This window comes from Somniosus microcephalus, chromosome 6 (assembly GCF_052327205.1).
Source record: "Somniosus microcephalus isolate GS21.2 chromosome 6, FLI_Smic_1.0, whole genome shotgun sequence".
Taxonomy (NCBI): Eukaryota; Metazoa; Chordata; class Chondrichthyes; order Squaliformes; family Somniosidae; genus Somniosus; species Somniosus microcephalus.
Genome location: NC_140992.1, coordinates 49,218,862 through 49,240,255, shown reverse-complemented (window position 1 = coordinate 49,240,255; position 21,394 = coordinate 49,218,862). Strand labels below are relative to the sequence as shown.

The 21,394-nt window shown below is 50.0% G+C and overlaps 1 protein-coding gene across 1 annotated transcript in view; it reads right to left on the bottom strand.

Moving 5' to 3' along the window:
• Positions 1–21,394, bottom strand: part of fam131ab (family with sequence similarity 131 member Ab) — a 75,711-nt gene that overhangs the window by 11,953 nt on the left and 42,364 nt on the right. Inside the window, exons 3-4 of the mRNA XM_085990180.1 lie at positions 5,094–5,187; positions 3,381–3,563 (exon numbers count right to left, since the gene is read on the bottom strand). Coding sequence (XP_085846306.1) covers positions 3,381–3,563; positions 5,094–5,187 — 277 coding nt within the window. The remainder of the gene's footprint in view (positions 1–3,380; positions 3,564–5,093; positions 5,188–21,394) is intronic.

The following is a 21,394-nucleotide window of genomic DNA, read 5'->3' as shown; positions in this document are numbered from 1 at the left end:
GGTAGAGAATTCCACAGGTTCACCACTCTCCGGGTGAAGAAATTCCTCCTCATCTCTGTCCTAAATGGCTTACCCCTTATCCTTAGACTGTGACCCCTGGTTCTGGACTCCCCAGCCATCGGGAACATCCTTCCTGCATCAAGTCAGTCTAGTCCTGTTAGAATTTTATAAGTTTCAATGAGAATCCCTCTCATTCTTCTAAACTCCAGCGAGTATAAGCCCAATCGACCCAATCTCTCCTCATACGTCATTCCTGCCATCCCAGGTATCAGATTGGTGAATCTTTGCTGCACTCCCTCCATGGCAAGAACATCCTTCCTCAGATAAGGCGACCAAAACTGCACACAATACTCAAGATGTGATCTCACCAAGGCCCTGTACAACTGCAGCAAGACACCCTTGTTCCTGTACTCGAACCCTCTCGCTAAGAAGGCCAACATACCATTTGCCTTCTTAACCGCCTGCTGCACCTGCATGCTTACCTTCAGCGACTGGTGCACAAGGACACCCAGGTCTCGTTGCACTTCCCCCTTTTCCCAATCTATTGCCGTTCAGATAATAATCTGCCTTCCTGTTTTTGCCACCAAAGTGGATAACCTGGCATTTATCCACATTATACTGCATCTGCCATACATCTGCCCAATCACCCAACCTGTCCAAATCATACTGGAGTTTCTCAGCATCCTCATCACAGCACACACGCCCACCCAGCTTTGTGTCGTCTGCAAACTTGGAGATATTACAACTAGTTCCGTCTAGATCATTAATATATATTGTGAATAGCTGGGGTCCTAGGACCGATCCCTGCGGTACCCCACTAGTCACTGACCGCCACTTGGAAAAAGACCCGTTTATTCCAACTCTTTGCTTTCTGTCTGCCAACCAGTTCTCTATCCAAGTCAGTACCTTGCCCCCAATCCCATGTGCCTTAACTTTACACACTAATCTCTTATGCGGGACCTTATCGAAAGCCTTCTGAAAGTCCAAATACACCACATCCACTGGTTCTCCCTTATCTATTTTACCAGTTACATCCTCAAAAAATTCCAGTAGATTAGTCAAGCACAATTTACCTTTTGTAAATCCATGTTGACTTTGTCTGATCCTGTCACTGTTTTCCAAGTGCTCTGCTATTACATAGCATATAACAATTGAAGTCAATTCACAATTGTGTCTTTGAGTTGTTTCTTAGGACTACAACTGGTATCTAACGATCTCACACTATCTTCCACAGTAGTCTCAGTTTAAGCCTCTCTGTATTGGCTGAATCAGTGTACTGTGTAATACACATTAATTTGTGTGTAATACACACCCTCCAAATATCAGGTTACTTAATAGTCTATACCACTTTGTATAGGCAGAACCAGTCTACTGTTAAATCACATTTATTTACAGGTTATTTACAGAGACTACTATCACCTTTGTAGCATGAGTTCTGACTCCAAGAGTAATATTCTTATTGCACATCATTTGTGCTGACTATGTTATCCTGACTTCCTCCAAAACTTGGAAGACCATTGGACATGCACAAGCACGCATGCTCGGATTACCCTGGGTGCTTGAACAATCTGGGCTATACTGCCACTCACCACAAACTTGACATGGTTTGCATTTCATATCAACATGAAGGCACATTCCCCAACCAGCGAAGTTTCCATGCCAACAGGAATTTAGTAAGATTTATGTATTTTAGAGGATTATTTCTTGATATACTCGTACCAACTTTCCAAATGAAAGAGAGAGTTGCGTTGAGCAGCACAAATGCAGAAACTATGGTTATTGTCCATTAGCTGCTGTAGTACACAAGTACAGACTTCATGTAGTTCTGGTTTGTAACTTCAAGCCCCGCAGAAAGACTTCAGCACATAAATCTAGGCCGCCACTTCAGTGCAGTACTGGGGAATTGCTACATTGTTGGAAATGCCTTCATTTGGATTAGACATCAAACCGAGATCCCACCTGGCTGTGCAAGTGAATGCAAAAGATCTGATGGAACTTTTTCGAAGAAGCATAAGGATGGTGTATGGCATGGGGACACCAAAGGAATGAAAATGAGAGAAAATATCTTTTAAAAGAATAAGGGGGAAAAATTCGGCTTCTTTGCACCTCCCGTTCGTGCCCGAAGAGGGCACTAATGGGGTGCAAAGCAACTAGCGGCAATGTTTGCGCTGCTCGCGAAATTGACCCGACATTTTGCCGTGGCGCTAAACACTACCGCCACAATGTCCTGCGCCCGCAGATCATGACGTCAGTCAAGCGTGCAACGCCCCAGTAGCACCCCGGGCCGGATATTGAGTGCTGCCCCCTGCCTTACCGCCTGCTGCTAGCAACGACAGGTTGAGGGGAATGGTTTGCAGTCGGGAAGGGACTGGGCGAGCGCTATTTAAAGGCGACTGCTTCCTGCCTTTTTCTGTCGGCGACATTTTTGCACCACGCATTCTGAGAGAGAGAGAGAGAGAGAGAGAGAGAGACACTTCTGGAGAGATTCAATGTTGTGTGAAGGAGTTTTGGGTATTGAGCAGCACTTTGCAGGTTCATTTTGATTTGACCTTCCTTGCATCGATTTAGAAGAGACTATGGGGACTGCACTCTGAGCTCTTTCTCTGGGCCTCTCCATTGTTCTTTCCAGCAGAATTGATGTACAGGTCTCTCCAGGCTGAGATTCAAGGCTGCAATGAGCAGGGTGTGGATGGAGAACAAGATCGACCCTCCCCTTTAAGAACTGGCCAGCGCCAGTGTGTCTGTGTTCCATTGCTGACTGACATCGCACGAGCTTCGCCAGCACTCTGAGGTAGCACCTCGCTCCTCGGCGTTAGCGCCTTAAGAGAGGTGTGTAGCGCCTGCTTTAGTGCGCCAATCACCTCCAGGGACGATAGAAGTCAAGTTTGCAGTCGGAGGCGATAATTAGCACCAGGCGCTATACTTTGCGCCCGGCCGATAATTGCGCCCCAAATGGGGCGATACCGAATTTCTCCCCCTAAGTCTCATCTTCAGAAAATGGAAAGATTTAGAAAGACATAAAATTCTGATCAGTTACTGCACTTAAAAAGAAAATTTCTAAAATGGTATTAAAAACGATAGAACCAATTCCAATAATCCAAGTAAATTATTCTAGCTCTTCCCACTACTTATAAAATTCTCACACTATACATATCACTTCATCTCCTTATTTATTTTTCTACACGTACTTAGAATCAGTACTCCACACAATCTGACAGCACAATTATCATTCATAATACTTATCAAACACATGACATTCACAAAATATACATCGCTTTTACCACAAAGGACCAAGTAGATTTTGCAAACATGTTTATACGGGACTGGCAGTCCATCAAGCGATATGTATATTTAATGGCTGGGTTTAATAGTTGTTCTACCTGCTGCAAATCTTGCTTCCTGTTCTCCTTCACTTAAGTCTGAGTAGGAATTGAAATCAATCTCAAGAGTCATTGGAGACTCCATAGGCTTACACCAGCCTTTCCACTCTATGAGGTGAGCAACTCGGCCCTGAGCCATGGCTGTAGGTTTAGTTACATGGTCTTTTACCACCTGGGAAAAACCTGAACAAAAAAAATAAGAAATTGGTTTAGAATAAAGGACATGTGGAAAATGGGATTATCTGGAATAAGTCTACAAATAAAACAATCAATGTCACTGTTAAAACTGCAACAGTAATGCAGTTACACCTAGATAATTGGGGTGAAGTAAAGCCAAATGAATTAAAAAGGTGTATGCAATCCGGAGTTAGGTTTGGGGCCACTGTGTGCAAGAATGGTACAGCTATCAGCACAGACCCCAAACTAACTATTTAATTTTAGTAATTTATCTCTTATTCCCTTATTCCAGTGAGTTGGCTTTTACTTCCTTTTCAATAAATTTGTATTAAAAAAAAGTAAATGTTAACAATAATTTAAACACTATGCTACCATGTGTCATTGTGTGAACACTGTCATGAATACAGAGGAGTTATCAAGCATCACGATAAGCAAATGTGGCATCACAATAAGCAAGTGTGATCAGTTTCCAAATCAGGTTACAGGACCACGATGCAACAGATGCTGCTTATAAACAATGGGGGAAGCCAAAAGCCCAGCTGAGCTCTCCCAGTCTTGGCTTCACCATGGACAGAAGGCAGTAGAGAAATGTAGAATGTGCCTTTGATGTCAGGAAACGCAAGATATAAAATGTTAAAATGAAAGAGCAGGTTGTAATACCATATGAAGATTCTAACAGAGCACTGCTACAGAATCTAGCCCTCACATAAATGACGAATATTCAGAAGTGTTAGATTTTAGTCACTGACCAAGATAGAGAAATATTAATAGCCAGACCAAACATATTTTAGTTCATACTTTTTTGATGGACACGGTGTAGTATTCTGCTGCTAAAGGAAGAAAGAAAAGACTTGCATTTATATGGCGCCTTTCATGACCACCGGACGTCTCAAAGCACTTTACAGCCAATTAAGTTTTTTTTTAATTATTCGTTTATGGGATCTGGGTGTCGCTGGCAATGCCAGCATTTATTGCCCATCTCTAGTTGCCCTTGAGAAGGTGGTGGTGAGCTGCCTTCTTGAACCGCTGCAGTCCGTGTGGTGATGGTACTCCCACGGTGCTGTTAGGTAGGGAGTTCCAGGATTTTGACCCAGTGACGATGAAGGATCGGCGATATACTTCTAAGTCAGGATGGTTTGTGACTTGGAGGGGAACTTGGAGGTGGTGGTGTTCCCATACGCCTGCTGCCCTTGTCCTTCTAGGTGGAAGAGGTCGCGGGTTTGGGAGGTGCTGCCGAAAAAGCCTTGGCGAGTTGCTGCAGTGCATCTTGTAGATGGTACACACTGCAGCCACGGTACGCCGGTGGTGGAGGGAGTGAATGTTTAAGGTGGTGGATGGGGTGCCAATCAAGTGCCCATCAAAAAAGTATGAACTAAAATTGCTTTGTATGTTTGGTCTGGCTTTTAATATTTCTCTATCCTGGTCTGTAAATAAAATCTAACCCCTAACACTTCTGAATATTAGTCATTTACCTGAGGGCTAGATTCTGTAGCAGTGTTCTGTTAGAATCCCTGCTTATTACTAATGCATACATACCATGCAAAGATGATCTTGCAAGTGCAGCAATCTCCTGGATTGTAAGCGCACGTCTTGATTTTGGTAACATTTCAATAGTGTCTTCAACATTTACCTACAAAAATAGAAGTAAATCTGTGAGATACAGAGTCATCCTTCTGAATATTGCTGTCTAAACTGTATCAGTAATAAAGATATCTAAGTTTAGTTTTCTCCCTACCTCTGAAGCACTACACTTTACATGAATAATTTAATCTGCTTATGCTACAATTCTTTTTCTGCAACACTGTACATAACTAGTTGTTAATTTTAATAACTGAAGTTGGCCATGTCTGACATCGTTTACGTGTGGCTGTATCTCCTGAGGATGCAGAGCTTTTCTGCAGAATGTGTAACTCCTGCTTTTTTGGTCAAGTACAGAAAGGTAATAGAGGTATAGGGGATTTCATGAATATTATTTCTGCAATGCTCACTACTCTATTCATTTAGTTTAAAAACGAATAACTCCTTTTTTGAGCTTCGGTCCAAGCTATTCACTTGACTGGTGTAGTGCAAGTAGAAAGCCTAACTTTTGCATTGTGGCTATTTAGTCATCCAGTTATTAAGTAAGCTTTCAATATGATCTTTAATATCTGCAATTAACACTGCCAAACAATTTCAGGTCATTTTGTTAGAAGTATAACTGTTTCCTCAGCATCAAAAAAGAAGCTATGTACATGCATGGTCATTCATTTGTAACAGTACTAGTGAGATCAGATCAGTAAAATATCAGTCTGTACAGACTTATCGGATAAGCCATTACCTTTTTAATGATAGTTTGCAGTGATACCACTAGTTTGCAGTGATACCACTGAAAACAATATTCATTAAGAGAAATAATTGGATCAAACCATGAGTTTCTTGCACGCTCCTTCACATCCAGTCCTATCATATACAATTGTTTCCCTCCTCACTGCTGCTACCACCCTCCCAGAGCTTACCAGTCCTACCATTATCCTGACCGCTTCCACCATTACCCTCCTGTACAGGGGTAATCATGGGTATTGATATACCTATCAATTCCTCCAATAAAAGGCGAAGAGTTACGAAGGTGACTAAAGGTTTTTATTGACTAAATAACAGAGCCCACTCTCGTGGGTGATCCGATCCAAGCAGGAGGAATACCAGCCAGTCGCTCACCTTTATACCTGGCCTGGTGGGTGGAGCCAAGGCGGAGTCGGCAGTGGTCATCCCAGGTATAGCAGTGTGGCAAGAGGCGACCTCGTACCGTGATACAATAGTGGTCAGTGGTACAGTTATAACGAACAGTGGTGAACAGTGCTAACTACTAACAGTGATACGATAGTGAACGTGGTTTACCACATTCACCCCTTGTTTAGAATTAAGTCCGGCGGGGTGAAGTGTACTACCAATTCTGGTAGGTCAGTCTGTCCGGAGGCTTCGTAAGCCTCTCCGATCGCCGCAGCGGTGGTGTTGCCTTATCCGGTGCTGGTGCCTTATCCGGTGTTGATGCTGGTGTTTGCGTGGTCGGCGAGGGCTCGTGGGGTTCCGGCATGCCGTCTACCTGGACTGAGGTTGGGGGGGGTGGTGGCGGTGTTTCCGGATCGGCTGAGGGTGCGAGGTCTCGTAGGGAGACAGTGTCCTCCCGCCCGTCTGGGTACGCCACGTAGGCGTACTGGGGGTTGGCGTGCAGGAGGTTCACCCTCTCGATCAGGGGGTCCGTTTTATGGGTCCTCACGTGTTTCCGCAGCCAGACCGGCCCCGGGGCGGTCAGCCAGGTTGGTAGAGTGGTTCCCGTAGTCGACTTCCTGGGGAAAACGAACATTCGTTCATGGGGGGTGGTGTTAGTGGCCGTGCAAAGTAATGACCGGATGGAGTGCAGCGCTGTCGGGAGGACTTCTTGCCAGCGGGAGGTTGGGAGGCCCTTAGACTTTAAGGCTAAGAGGACGGCCTTCCATACCGTCGCGTTCTCTCTTTCCACCTGACCGTTACCTCTGGGGTTGTAGCTGGTGGTCCTGCTTGCTGCAATACCTCTCTCTAGGAGGAATTGCCGGAGTTCCTCGCTCATGAAGGAGGAGCCCCGGTCGCTGTGTATATAGTTCGGGAACCCGAACAAGGCGAAGAGGGCATTCAGGCACTTAATGACCGTGCTACTGGTCATGTCGGGGCAGGGGAAGGCAAAGGGGAAACGGGAGTACTCATCAACGATGTTGAGGAAGTACACATTACGGTCAGAGGACGGGAGGGGCCCCTTAAAGTCGATGCTCAGGCGCTCGAAGGGGCGGGTGGCCTTGATCAGGCTTGCTCGGTCCGGCCTATAGAAGTGCGGTTTGCACTCCGCACAGGTCTGGCAGTTCCTGGTCATGGTCCTGACCTCCTCGATGGAGTAGGTCAGGTTGCGGGCCTTAATGAAATGGTAGAGTCTGGTGACTCCGGGGTGGCAGAGCTGGTCATGGAGGGTCTGAAGCCTATCGATATGCGCGCTGGCGCATGTCATTCGTGAAAGGGCATCAGGGGATTCGTTCAGCTTGCCTGGCCGGTACAAGATCTCATAATCGTAGGTGGAGAGCTCGATTCTCCATCTCAAAATCTTGTCATTCTTGATTTTGCCCTTCAGCTTGTTATTAAACATGAAAGCCACCGAACGCTGGTCGGTGAGGAGGGTAAATCGTTTGCCTGCCAGGTAGTGCCTCCAGCGCCGTACTGCCTCCACGATCGCCTGGGCCTCTTTCTCGACCGACGAATGTCGGATCTCGGGGCCCTGTAGGGTCCTTGAGAAGAAGGCCACTGGCCTCCCCTCCTGGTTTAGGGTGGCGGCTAAGGCGAAGTCGGATGCGTCGCTCTCCACCTGAAAGGGGATGGACTCGTCCACTGCGTGCATCGTGGCCTTGGCTATGTCTCCCTTAATGAGGGAGAAGGCCGCGCACGCCTCCTCCGTGAGGGGGAAGGAAGTGGCTTTCAGGAGGGGTCTGGCTTTGTCCGCGTAATTGGGTACCCATTGGGCATAGTAGGCGAAAAGCCCCAGGGTTCTCCTAAGTGTTTTAGGGCAGTGGGGGAGGGGTAGCTCCATGAGGGGGCGCATTCTTTCTGGGTCGGGGCCGATGATTCCGTTCTCCACTACGCAGCCGAGGATGGCAAGGCGCGTGGTGTTAAACACGCATTTCTCCTTATTGTAGGTGAGGTTCAGCCGTTGGGCCGTACGGAGGAATTTCTCCAGATTCGCGTCATGTTCCTGCCGGTCGCGGCCGCAGATAGTGACGTTATCTAGGTAGGGGAATGTAGCCTGCAGTTCGTTCTGGTCAACCATCTGGTCCATCTCCCTTTGGAAGACCGAGACCCCATTAGTGACACCGAAGGGGACCCTAAGGAAGTGGTATAGGCGCCCATTCGCCTCGAAGGCGGTATACTGGCGGTCCTCAGGGTGGATAGGGAGTTGGTGGTAGGCCGACTTCAGGTCGATGGTCGAGAATACTTTATACTGTGCAATCTGATTGACCATGTCAGATATGCGGGGGAGGGGGTATGCGTCCAGCTGGGTATATCTGTTTATGGTCTGGCTGTAGTCGATGACCAGGCGGTTTTTATCGCCGGTCTTTACGACTACGACCTGGGCACGCCAGGGGCTGCTGCTCCCCTCGATAATGCCCTCTTTCAGGAGGCGCCGCACCTCAGAGCTAATGAAGGCTCTGTCCCCGGCGCTATACCGCCTGCTCTTGGTAGCGACGGGTTTGCAGTCAGGGGTAAGGTTAGCAAACAGAGAGGGTGGCGGGACCTTGAGGGTGGAGAGGCTGCAGGTGTTACGCGGTGGGCGGTTTAACGTTTGCTGGTTGTTGACTGTGAGTGGGGGGAGGGGTCCACCGTATGCTAGGGTTACGCTTTGGAGGTGGGATTGGAAGTCCAGCCCTAGTAGGACGGCAGCGCAGAGATGGGGGAGGACGAGGAGTTTAAAGTTTTTATACTCCGTGCCCTTAACCGACAGGGTCACGACACAGTAGCCGCTGATGTCCGTGGCGTGGGACCTCGATGCCATCGAGATTCGGCTGCGCGTTGGTAGGACAGAGAGGGAGTAGTGGCTCACCGTGTCTGGGTGGATGAAGCTCTCCGTGCTTCCGCTGTCGAACAGGCAGGTCGTGGCGTGGCCGTTCACTTTGATGTCCATCATTGACTTGGACAGATGGTGCGGGCGGGCTTGGTCCAGGGTGACGGAAGCTAGTGTGTAGCTGAGCGAGTCGTTGTCATCTGCGGGCGAGGCGGTCGGGCGTGGTGAGTAAAATGGCGTCTCCCACGAGGTAGGGCCCCATGAGGCACTATTGGGGTCGGTTGCCTTAATCAAAGATGGCCGCCCCCATGACTCATGTGTGGGGATGCTGGCCTCAGTTGCCCTAAACAAAGATGGCCGCCCCCATGACTCATGTGTGGGGATGCTGGCCTCAGTTGCCCTAAACGAAGATGGCCGCCCCCATAGTTCGCATGCGGCACTGCTGGCCTCTGAGGATCCGCTCCTGCAGGCCTTGGAGAAGTGGCCTTTCTTCAGGCAGGTTTTACATATGGAGTTCTTGGCTGGGCAGCGCGACCTCGGGTGCTTCTCCTGGCCACAAAAAAAACAGCCGGCGGCTCGATCGCGGATGCCCGATGTCGGGGCCGGTGCCGGGGGTGGCGGGGCCGGTCGGGTCCGGGACGCCGACGCAGAGGTAGGTCCCGGGGGCGGCGCTGGGAAGGGTGCTGTGGTAGGGGTCGGGCCCGAGTCCCAGGGTCGCGAGCAGTACCTGGTGAATGCTTCCTGATCTTGGTGGGCCACTTCCAGGGAGATAGCGAGGGCTTCAGCTTTTTCCATGCTGAGGTCTTTAGCTTCCAGCAGTCTTTGCCGTGAGTACTCGGACCGTAGGCCTTTCAGGAATGCGTCGCGGATATTATCTTCAGTATTTTCGGCTGCCGACACCGATTTAAAGTCACAGTTCCTGGCGAGTGCATATAGCGCCTGTGAGAATTCGGCTACTGATTCTCCTGGCTGTTGCGGCCGTGATCTTAGGAGGTGCCTAGCGTACATGTAGTTTACCGGGGTCCGGTACTTCTGTTTCAGCAGGTTGATGGCGGTCTCGTAGGTAGTCATGTCCTCGATGAGAGTGTATACTCTCGGGCTCAGTTGTGCCTGCAGGACACTTAGTTTGGATGCCTGAGGGACGCTGGATTCTCTCAGGTATGATTCGAAGCAGACCAGCCAGTGTTTAAAGTCTGCGGCTGAGTTTGCTGCTCGTGGGTTCAGGTCCAGGTACGGCGGTCTGAGGGCTCGCAGCCAAGCTGGCTGGTGTGGCTGTGCTCCTGGGAGCTGCGCTGGTGGCTCCTCCGCCGGTTGTGACTCGTTGTCGGACATCATTAAATTTAGTCAATAAAATTGATATACCTATCAATTCCTCCAATAAAAGGCGAAGAGTTACGAAGGTGACTAAAGGTTTTTATTGACTAAATAACAGAGCCCACTCTCGTGGGTGATCCGATCCAAGCAGGAGGAATACCAGCCAGTCGCTCACCTTTATACCTGGCCTGGTGGGTGGAGCCAAGGCGGAGTCGGCAGTGGTCATCCCAGGTATAGCAGTGTGGCAAGAGGCGACCTCGTACCGTGATACAATAGTGGTCAGTGATACAGTTATAACGAACAGTGGTGAACAGTGCTAACTACTAACAGTGATACGATAGTGAACGTGGTTTACCACAGGTATTATAAAATGTTTCTTGAAACATGTCATCTGCTCACCCCCATGATTATCTGAGTACTTGACTCTCTCACCAAAGAATCCATTCCATTAAATTCCCTCCCATGTCTGAACTCTAACTACCTTTGTGTGTCAGATGGTGCTGCACACTACAAGATAATAAATGACCAAGCTAGAAAATGCTATACCGTTTGCTAACCCAAAATAACATATACTAACTATATGATTATTCCCTAAATACCAAAGATGGCCAGCCTTATTTTGCCATCCTGTGAAATAAGAACATAAGAACATAAGAAATAGGAGCAGGAGTAGGCCAATCGGCCCCTCGAGCCTGCTCCACCATTCAATAAGATCATGGCTGATCTGATCCTAACCTCAAATCTTCTATCACTCTGCATCCACCCGAACCCATGTGATCTCCCAGGAGAGGCGAAAAACCAGATAAAGACCCAATGGCCAATTTGGGAGAAAAAAATCTGGGAAATTCCTCTCCGACCCATCTAGGCGATCGAAATTCTTCCAGGAGATCACTCTGTCCCTATATTTTCTACAGTACTTACCTTCTGTAAAGGCGATCTCCACCCCAGCCAGGAACAGGAATAAAACCATCTCCTGAAATCTAACAGAATTAGAACACAGTAGGAGCAGAACAAGGCTACACGGCCCCTGGGCCCACTCCACTACCCACAGGGCCATGACCATTCCGAACCTAGACTCATGTCCAATTCCTGCCCGCTCCCCGTAACCCTTAATTCCCTTTACTTCTAGGAAACTATCTATTTCTGTTTTAATTTTATTTAATGATGTAGCTTCCACAGCTTTCTGGGGCAGCAAATTCCACAAACCTACCACCCTCTGAGTGAAGAAGTTTCTCCTCATCTCAGTTTTGAATGAGCAGCCCCTTATTTTAAGATTATGCCCCCTAGTTCTAGTTTCACCCATCATTGGGAACATCCTCACTGCATCCACCCGATCAAGCCCCTTCACAATCTTATATGTTTCAATAAGATCGCCTCTCATTCTTCTGAACTCCAATGAGTAGAGTCCCAATCTACTCAACCTCTCCTCATATGACCACCCCCTCATCCCCGGGATTAACCGAGTGAACCTTCTTTGTACTGACTCGAGAGCAAGTATGTCTTTTCTTAAGTATGGACACCAAAACTGTACGCAGTATTCCAGGTGCGGCCTCACCAATACCTTGTACAACTGCAGCAATACCTCCCTGTTTTTATATTCCAACCCCCTAGCAATAAAAGCCAACATTCCATTGGCCTTCTTAATCACTTGCTGCACCTGCATACTAACTTTTTGAGTTTCGTGCACCAGGACCCCCAGATCCCCTTGTACTACAGTACTTTCCAGTTTCTTGCCATTAAGATAATAACTTGCTCTATGATTTTTCCTGCCAAAGTGCATAACCTCACACTTTCCAGTATTGTATTCCATCTGCCAAATCTCTGCCCACTTACTTAGCCTGTCTATGTCCCTTTGCAGGTTTTTTATGTCCTCCTCACTCACTACTTTCCGTCCTATTAAATCTCTTCTGTAAACATTACTGACAGCTGTTATAACCTTTTACTAAAGTCGCCATTGCATCGGTTGCAGCTGTCTCATTCTTCTCAGAGCACTCAGGGGCAGCAGCAGCAAAAGTTCTAACAGTAGAAGTTACAAGATGTGGCTCGAGTGAACAATATATACAAGAACAGGTGCTGTTGAGAAAGTTGAAAGCTCGAATTAAATCTCAAGGTTCTGCTAATGTTCAGAAAACCAATCAACTTCATGCTTTTAGTGTCATTAGATCTCCAAAGTTGAAGTCCGGCCTTGTAATTCCTTTGATACGCATTACTACTACAGGAAACTTTGGTTTATCCGGAGGTTGTATGTCCAGAATACTCGATCTAATGGCAAAAATCAGGAGCCGTTTTTTCTATAAGTTTTTTTAGATCTCGTTCTTTTTTTTTTCCCAGTCAGGCACTGCAAGGTCTGTAGCTATAGCAACAGCTTCAGCTAGAGACGCTTGCTGCTGCAGCCGACTCTTTAGAAGCTGTTGCTAAGCAACAGTGTTTGTTGTCAGATACGGAGATGAAAACCTCCGTATGCTTCAACATTAACTTTGTACGTCCGGCAGTTTTGATAGATCAGCAACACGCCGGTCCCGTCGGTGCCGGATATCACAAAGTTTCCTGTAATTTACAGTGTAATCTGTAATTTTATATACAGTCAAAACCGTATAATGTAGCAACCCTACCTCCCTGCTGAAAGTGCACATGTGTGGAACTCAGGTGAGGGCAGGAGAAGGCTTGGCTGTGGTGTCTACTTTGAACGAGTAGCCTGCCGATACTCGCTGTCCACTCACACATGAACATTAGTCACCTGGACAAAGTACCAGAGGGGGACTGCTGTTCATGGAACTGTACCCCAGTAAGGATTCAACACCTTCAGGAGAAGAGAAGGGAAGGGGTAGTGTGGTAAACCACTGTTATACCTGCCTGTGTGGGTGTTTGTATTCCACTGTGTACATGTCTGTACATGCCTCGGCTGACTCCTCCCACGAGTCCAGGTATAAAGGTGACTGCTCCACAGTCCCTCTGTATTCTGGACTGGTCGACCACTCGAGGCACACCTTCATTCTCTTGTTAATAAAAGCCTGTTAGTTACTCGCTTGACCTCAGTCTTTTGAGTAATTGACAGCGCATCAATTTTATTAACAAGATTTTTTTATAATGGAGAAGATCCTCACACCAGCATGCCTGGACTTAGACCATCGGGAGGCGGACGCATCCGCCAAGTTTGCTCACTGGCTTAAGTGCTTTGAAAGATTCCTGATCGCCTCCGCTGCAACGGTCAAATCGGATGAGGACTAACTGGATGTCCTGACCTCCAAAGTGAACCACCGAGCGTACTCGGTCATCCAGGACGCGACCTCGTACACGGCTGCTCTCAAGCTCCTCAAGGACCAGTACACGCGCCCAGTGAACGAGGTGTACGCCAGGCACCTCCTGGGGAGTCGTAAACAACAACCTGGGGAATCGACCGAGGAATACCTTCAGGCACTGTCTGTGCTTGGCCGGGCCTGTGGTTGTAAGGATGTAAAGGCCGCCGTGTACACAGAGGAACTTATCCGGGACGCTTTTGTAGCGGGCCACAGGTCCAATTACACCCGACAGCGACTGTTGGAGCAGAGTGACCTCGACCTCAACAAGGCCTCTGAACTCGCACTATCATTGGACGCAGCCTACCGGGGCATGGATGCCTACTCCTCTGCACCGTGGACGCCGCGGGGAACGACAGCCTGGGACACGGTAGGACCGTCTCATAGCGTCGTGCCACCCCAGCCACGGCCCAACTACCGCAGCAGTGTCCCAAGGCCAGAAATGCTACTTCTGTGGCCAGGCCAAACACCCCAGAGCGCGCTGCCTGGCGAAAAATGCGATCTGCTCGGGCTGCGGGAAGAAGGGACACTATGCCAGCGCCTGCAGGGCCAAAGCCACCCCGAACCCCAGCAGCGCCGCGTGTGGGCCGTGCGGGCCGCCATCTTGGGCCTCCCCAGCCATGTGCGAACCACCGGAACAGCAGCCATTTTGGACGCCTCCAGCCACATGGGGATCATGGACGCCGCCATCTTGGACGCCAGCCGGGACGCAGCAGGCCCCCAACACCGCCTCATCTGATACCCGCAGCGACACACCGACCCCTACGCTGGCCTCCGTTACGCTGGACCAAGCGAGACCGCACCAACTGGCCCGGTCCACAATGGACATTAAGGTAAATGGTCACGAAACAACCTGCCTTTTTGACTCTGGGAGCACGGAGAGCTTCATCCACCCCGACACGGTGCGGCGTTGCTCTCTCCCAGTCCTGCCTGCGCACCAGCGGATTTCTATGGCCTCCGAGTCCCAGTCGGCGGACATTGGCGGCTACTGCGTGGTGACACTCTTAGTAGACGGGACTGTGTACGATAATTTTAAACTTCTGGTCCTGCCCCACCTCTGCGCTGCCGTTCTACTGGGGTTAGATTTTCAGTGCCACCTTAAAAGTGTTACGATGGCGTACGGTGGACCCCTCCCCCCACTCACAGTCCACAGCCAGCAGCTTCCAAATTGCCCGCCGCGCACCAGGTGCAACCTCTCCACACTCAGAGTCACCCACCTCTCCACACTCAGAGTCACCCCCCCCCCCACTGTTTGCTAACCTCACCCCCGACTGTAAGCCCATCGCCACAAAGAGCAGGCAATACAGTGCCGGGGACAGGGTTTTCATTAAAACCGAAGTGGAGCGGCTCCTGAAGGAGGGGATTATTGAGGGCAGCACCAGCCCCTGGCGAGCCCAGGTTGTCGTCGTTAAGACCGGCGAGAAGCAGCGCCTGGTCATCGACTACAGACAGACAATAAATCGCTACACCCTGCTGGACGCTTACCCACTCCCCCGCATAGCTGATATGGTCAACCAGATCGCGCAGTACCGCGTCTTCTCGACCATTGACCTGAAATCAGCGTATCACCAGCTCCATATCCGCCCTGAGGACCGCCAGTATACTGCCTTTGAGGCAAACGGCTGCCTCCATCACTTCCTTAGGGTTCCCTTTGGCGTCACCAATGGGGTCTCCGTCTTCCAAAGGGAAATGGACCGGATGGTCGACCAAAATGCGTTGCAGGCCACTTTCCCATATCTGGACAATGTGACCATCTGCGGCCATGACTTGCAGGACCATGACGCAAACCTCGAAAAATTCCTCTGCACCGCCCAACTCCTGAACCTGACGTATAACAAGGAGAAGTGCATATTCCGCACAACCCGCCTCGCCATCCTTGGCTGTGTTGTGGAACACGGAGTCATCGGTCCCGACCCCGACCGGATGCGTCCCCTTATGGAACTCCCACTGCCCCACTGCCTCAAGGCCCCGAAGAGGTGCCTAGGGTTTTTCTCCTATTACGCCCAGTGGGTCCCCTACTATGCGGACAAGGCCCGTCCGCTGATCAGGTCCACCTCTTTTCCCTTGACGGCAGAGGCCCGCTTAGCCTTCCACCGTATCAAGGAAGACATTGGCAAAGCCACCATGCACGCAGTGGACGAATCCATACCCTTCCAGGTGGAAAGCGACGCATCCGACTTTGCCCTGGCCGCTACCCTTAATCAGGCGGGGAGACCCGTGGCCTTCTTTTCACGAACCCTCCAGGGCCCGGAGACCAGACACTCCGCTGTTGAGAAGGAGGCCCAGGCTATTGTGGAGGCTGTGCGTCATTGGAGGCACTACCTGGCCGGAAAACGATTTACCCTGCTCACTGACCAGCGTTCAGTTGCTTTTATGTTTAACAACAAGCAGAGGGGCAAAATCAAAAACGACAAGATCTTGAGGTGGAGAATCGAACTTTCCACCTACAATTACGAGATCTTGTACCGGCCCGGGAAGCTCAATGAACCCCCGGATGCTCTATCGCGTGGCACCTGCGCCAGCACGCAGATCGATAGACTGTGGGCCCTCCACAATGACCTCTGCCACCCGGGGGTCACCAGGTTCTTCCACTTCATCAAGGCCCGCAACCTGCCTTACTCCATTGAGGTCGTCAGGACCATGACCTGCCAAGTCTGCGCTGAGTGCAAACCGCACTTTTATAGACCAGACAGGGCTCACCTGATAAAAGCCACTCGCCCCTTCGAGCGCCTGAGCATTGATTTTAAAGGGCCTCTCCCCTCCTCCGACCGCAATGTGTACTTCCTCAACATTATTGATGAGTACTCCCGTTTCCCGTTCGCCATCCCCTGCCCGGACATGACCAGTGCCACGGTCATTAAATGTCTGAACGACCTCTTCACCCTGTTCGGTTTCCCCAGCTATATCGTTTATGAGCGACGAACTCCGTCAGTACCTGCTCGCTAGGGGTATTGCCACAAGCAGGACCACCAGTTACAACCCCCGGGGGAACGGACAGGTGGAAAGAGAGAATGCGACAGTTTGGAAGGCCGCCCTGCTAGCCTTAAAGTCTAGGGGCCTTCCGACCTCCCGCTGGCAGGATGTGCTCCCCGATGCGCTCCACTCTATTCGGTCACTGCTCTGCACTGCCACTAACGCCACCCCTCATGAGAAAATGTTTGTCTTCCCAAGGAAGTCCACATCGGGGACATCGCTACCGCCGTGGCTGACGTCCCCAGGGCCGGTCCTACTGAGAAGACACGTGAGGACTCATAAAACGGACCCCCTGGTCCAGAGGGTCGACTTCCTCCACGCCAACCCCCAGTATGCTTACATTGCGTACCCGGACGGGCGGGAGGACACAGTCTCCATACGAGACCTCGCACCCTCGGGGGCCCCAGTAACCCACTACCCACTACCACCCCCCCTCGCGAACATGTACATGCCTCGGCTGACTCCTCCCACGAGTCCAGGTATAAAGGTGACTGCTCCACAGTCCCTCTGTATTCTGGACTGGTCGACCACTCGAGGCACACCTTCATTCTCTTGTTAATAAAAGCCTGTTAGTTACTCGCTTAACTTCAGTCTTTTGAGTAATTGATAGCGCATCAGGTAGGAATTGGTAGATAAAGGAAAAACACCTTTTAAAAAAATCAAGTAGATTTACATGGCACTTGGTAAAATTCTAATTTTATCCATCTTGGTGCAATAGGGAGACAAACTAGATAAAAATCATATTTTGCTTTTGATCATAATGTCATCCTTTTGCACTCATAGCATCTTAATATTTTATAATTGATGAGTTAGCCAGCATGGAGTATTACATCATAAAAGGGACACATCAAAAGAAAATGTCAGTATAATTAAATTAATGTACTTACTGGGAATGATCCCATAAATATGATTCTTTTTCAATCTAGGAATTTCATCTAACAGGTTTCAACTCTAATGACATACAGCACTTGTATTAATTGAGCAAGTTAAAACAGCGTGCATATGAGCATTCTGAGCTCTGCCTTTCTTCTTACCTGCATTACAACAGTGACTACACTTCAAAAGTACTTAATTGGCTATAAAGCACTTTGGGATGTCCTGAGGTCATGAAAGGCACTATATAAATGCAAGTCTTTCTTTTTGAAAGCTATAGTGGAATCCAGTTGAATCTTACACTAGCAATGCCTCATATTAGGCAGAAAATGTGTACGTAGTATTTTATTTAATATATACAGCCTCAGCATATAACTTCAGCCATCTTCAGCACTGTCATCATCAACATGCAAAGCGTGTAGGCCACTAGATAGTTTGGTTAGTGTGTAGTGGCACTACCGAATGTCTCTTACCTGTTGTACATAATTCTCTTCAACGTTGTGTATATACTGTTTGCATGTTCGGGCTGTTGCCCCTTTAAGAACGCGAGCCGGGCCAGCTCGGTCTCCCGCTCCCATCGCCGGCCCAGCTCGGTCTCCCGCTCCCGCGGCAAGCGCCGGCCTAGCTCGGCCTCCCGCTCCCACGACTTCAGCCGCAACGGCCAGCTCCAATGCTGGGTGCCGGGCAAACGCGGTGACATCATCACGCGAGTCACGTGACCGCCCCAAGCGCGGGCAAACGCGATGACGTCACGTCGCAAGTCACGTGACACCCCGAGCACGGGAAACGCAAGCAACGCGGTGACGTCATCGCACAAACCTTCGGACTGCCTAGTCAGTCCTCGTGGCGTCCCCACTGGGGAAAGACCTGTTCCACGACTCTCCTGCATCGTTCTACGTTGTTTGCTGTATTTCATCTAATTCAACATTAAAATCCTGTTTGTTGTTCTTCCGAGTCAAGCTCCGTTATTTGTTAGGAATACACTTATTCCTACATTGGTGACCCAACGACGTGAGGACGGGAATTCATCAACACCTACATTGGTGACCCCGTCTCCGTGAAAAACGTTCACGGACGACATGCACAGCCTGAACCCCGTCTCTGAACGGTTTCACAGAAGTAGAGCCCAACGAACAACAACCGACGAACACCAATTCCTACATTGGCGACCCCGTCTTTGCAAACGTATTCGCAAAGGAAGCGCAGCCTGGAGGTGCTCCCGTTTTTCACGAATGTAACGCAGCCAGACCCCGATTTTTGTGAACGATTTTCACAAACGAAGCACGCCATGGAAGCATCAGCCATTTCGCTGTCGCTACCGCAATTCAGGGAGCAGCAACCGTCTTCGTGCTTTCTTCAGGTAGAAGCCCCGTTCGCCAAGAACATTGATGCGGCGCAGACCAACGAGGTCTCCATATTAGTCAGCTCTACCGCCTTACGGATTGTCTGCCTCCACGACATCTCCCAACGCAACAGCAAGTATGCATCCCTCCAAGCGTGGGTTCTGCAGGTTTTCGGGCCCACAAGATCGGAGCGCGCCCCCGCGGAGATGTCACGAGGACTCGCTCCTCACGAACCACGAGGATGCACTCCTCGCGACCCACGAGGGCCCATCCCTCGCGAACCACGAGGACCCATCCCTCACGAATCACGAGGACGCACTCCTCACGACCCACGAGGACCCATCCCTCGTGAAACACGAAGACTCATTCCCCGCCGACGACGCACCAGCCTGTCAGCCTGCTGGTTGTGTTTTCTACCATGCTTTTCGGCGCGAAAGCAAAGCGTTGCCGCCCTCCAGGCAGTTTTCCCCCTAAATCAACAATAACTAGAAGCGTTACCGCCCTCTCTACAGTTTTCCCCTCAACAAAAGCAGACATCTACTGAACTACCGCGCGCAGTTCGGTGTGAAGGCGAGGCGTTGCTGCCCTCCCAGCAGTTTTCCCCACGTTCGATACAACAACCGACACTCCGAACAACGATCTACGGGTCTACGGGCATCCCGCGGCCGTGACCGGCCACGCGGGACGATTGCTGTCCATCCCTGATCACTGATCAGCGCAGCAACTGTTAACTCGCTTCTTTGTTGCCGTAGTAACATTACGGCACGCACCGTTCCGTGCGTTCCCAACTGCCGATGAGTTCGCTCGCCTGCTCGGCGAGTTACCCGACTGACTAGACCCACGTTCATTTCCTCCTGGATCGCCCGTTACGGCGTTCCTGCAGATTTCATTCGACAGGGGACTTCCTAACAACACCGACAGCGCCATGTTCCGCATCTGCCAAACCTGCCAGTCACTATGACGCAGCCAGCTGTATCGCCCCAGCGTCCGCTTCGAACCACGGGCTGCAGAGGTCGCACGTCTCCACGGTCCTGCGCATGACGGATACGTTTTATTCGCCACGACGCGCTTAAGGATCCGCTCACGACCAGCATCTTTAGACCTCGCCCGCCAAGTCGAGACAGCACGACCGCCGAGACCACCGGACACCATCGTCGTTACGGCAGACCATGTGCGACCGCCCGCCTGACCGCCAGCCGCCCAACAGCCTCCACCTCGGCACTACAGGATTCCGTCAGACAAGCTAGTCGGACCACTTCACCGTTTGACTTTGTCCGTTGAAGCGAATTCTGGGGGGGGCGTATGTAGTGGCACTACCGAATGTCTCTTACCTGTTGTACATAATTCTCTTCAACGTTGTGTATATACTGTTTGCATGTTCGGGCCGTTGCCCCTTTAAGAACGTGAGCCGGGCCAGCTCGGTCTCCCGCGGCAAGCGCCGGCCTACCGCTCCCGCGACTTCGGCCGCAACGGCCAGCTCCAATGCCGGGTGCACGCGGTGACGTCATCACGCGAGTCATGTGACCGCCCCAAGCGCGGGAAACGCGAGCAACGCGATGACGTCACGACGCAAACGCGAGGACGTCATCGCACAAACCTTCGGACTGCCTAGTCAGTCCTCATGGCGTCCCCACTGGGGAAAGACCTGTTCTACGACTCTCCTGCATCGTTCTACATTAAAATCCTGTTTGTTGTTCTTCTGAGTCAAGCTCCGTTATTTGTTAGGAATACACCTATTCCTACAAGTGGACATTATTCAACGATATGGGACATGGTTTGTATTTGTCTGCAAGGATATTTGTTGTCATCCTGATGGCCCCATAGACCTTGAGGCACGCTGTCTCTGTCCAGTTCAAAAGCGGTTGAGAAGCACCCAAATATGACGTGGTCAGTTGAATCCTGGTTGATGGTCTGTAGGGTCAGAGATGATATGGGGTCAGAGATGATATGGTGATTTATAAGAGCATCTGCTGTCAAAGAATCAAAGAATCACAGAAATTTACAGCACAGAAGGAGGTCATTCGGCCCACCTTGTCCGTGCCGGCCGACAAAGAACTATCCACCCTAATCCCACTTTCCAGCACTTGTTCCGTAGTCTTGTAGGTTATGGCACTTCAAGTGCATATCCAAGTACTTTTTAAATGTGATGAGAGTCTCTGTCTCTACCATCTTTTCAGGCAGTGAGTTCCAGACCTCCACCACCCTCTGGGTGAAAACATTTCTCCTCAAATCCCCTCTAAACTTCCGACCAATTACTTTAAATCTATGCCCCCTGATTATTGACCCTTCTGCTAAGGGAAATAGCTCTTTCCTATCCACTCTATCTAGGCCCCTCATAATTTTATACACCTCAATTAGGTCTCCCCTCAGCCTCCTCTGTTCCAAAGAAAACAACCCCAATCTTTCCTCATAGCTAAAATTCCCCAGCCCAGGCAGCATCCTCGTAAATCTCCTCTGCACTCCCTCTAGTGCAATCACATCCTT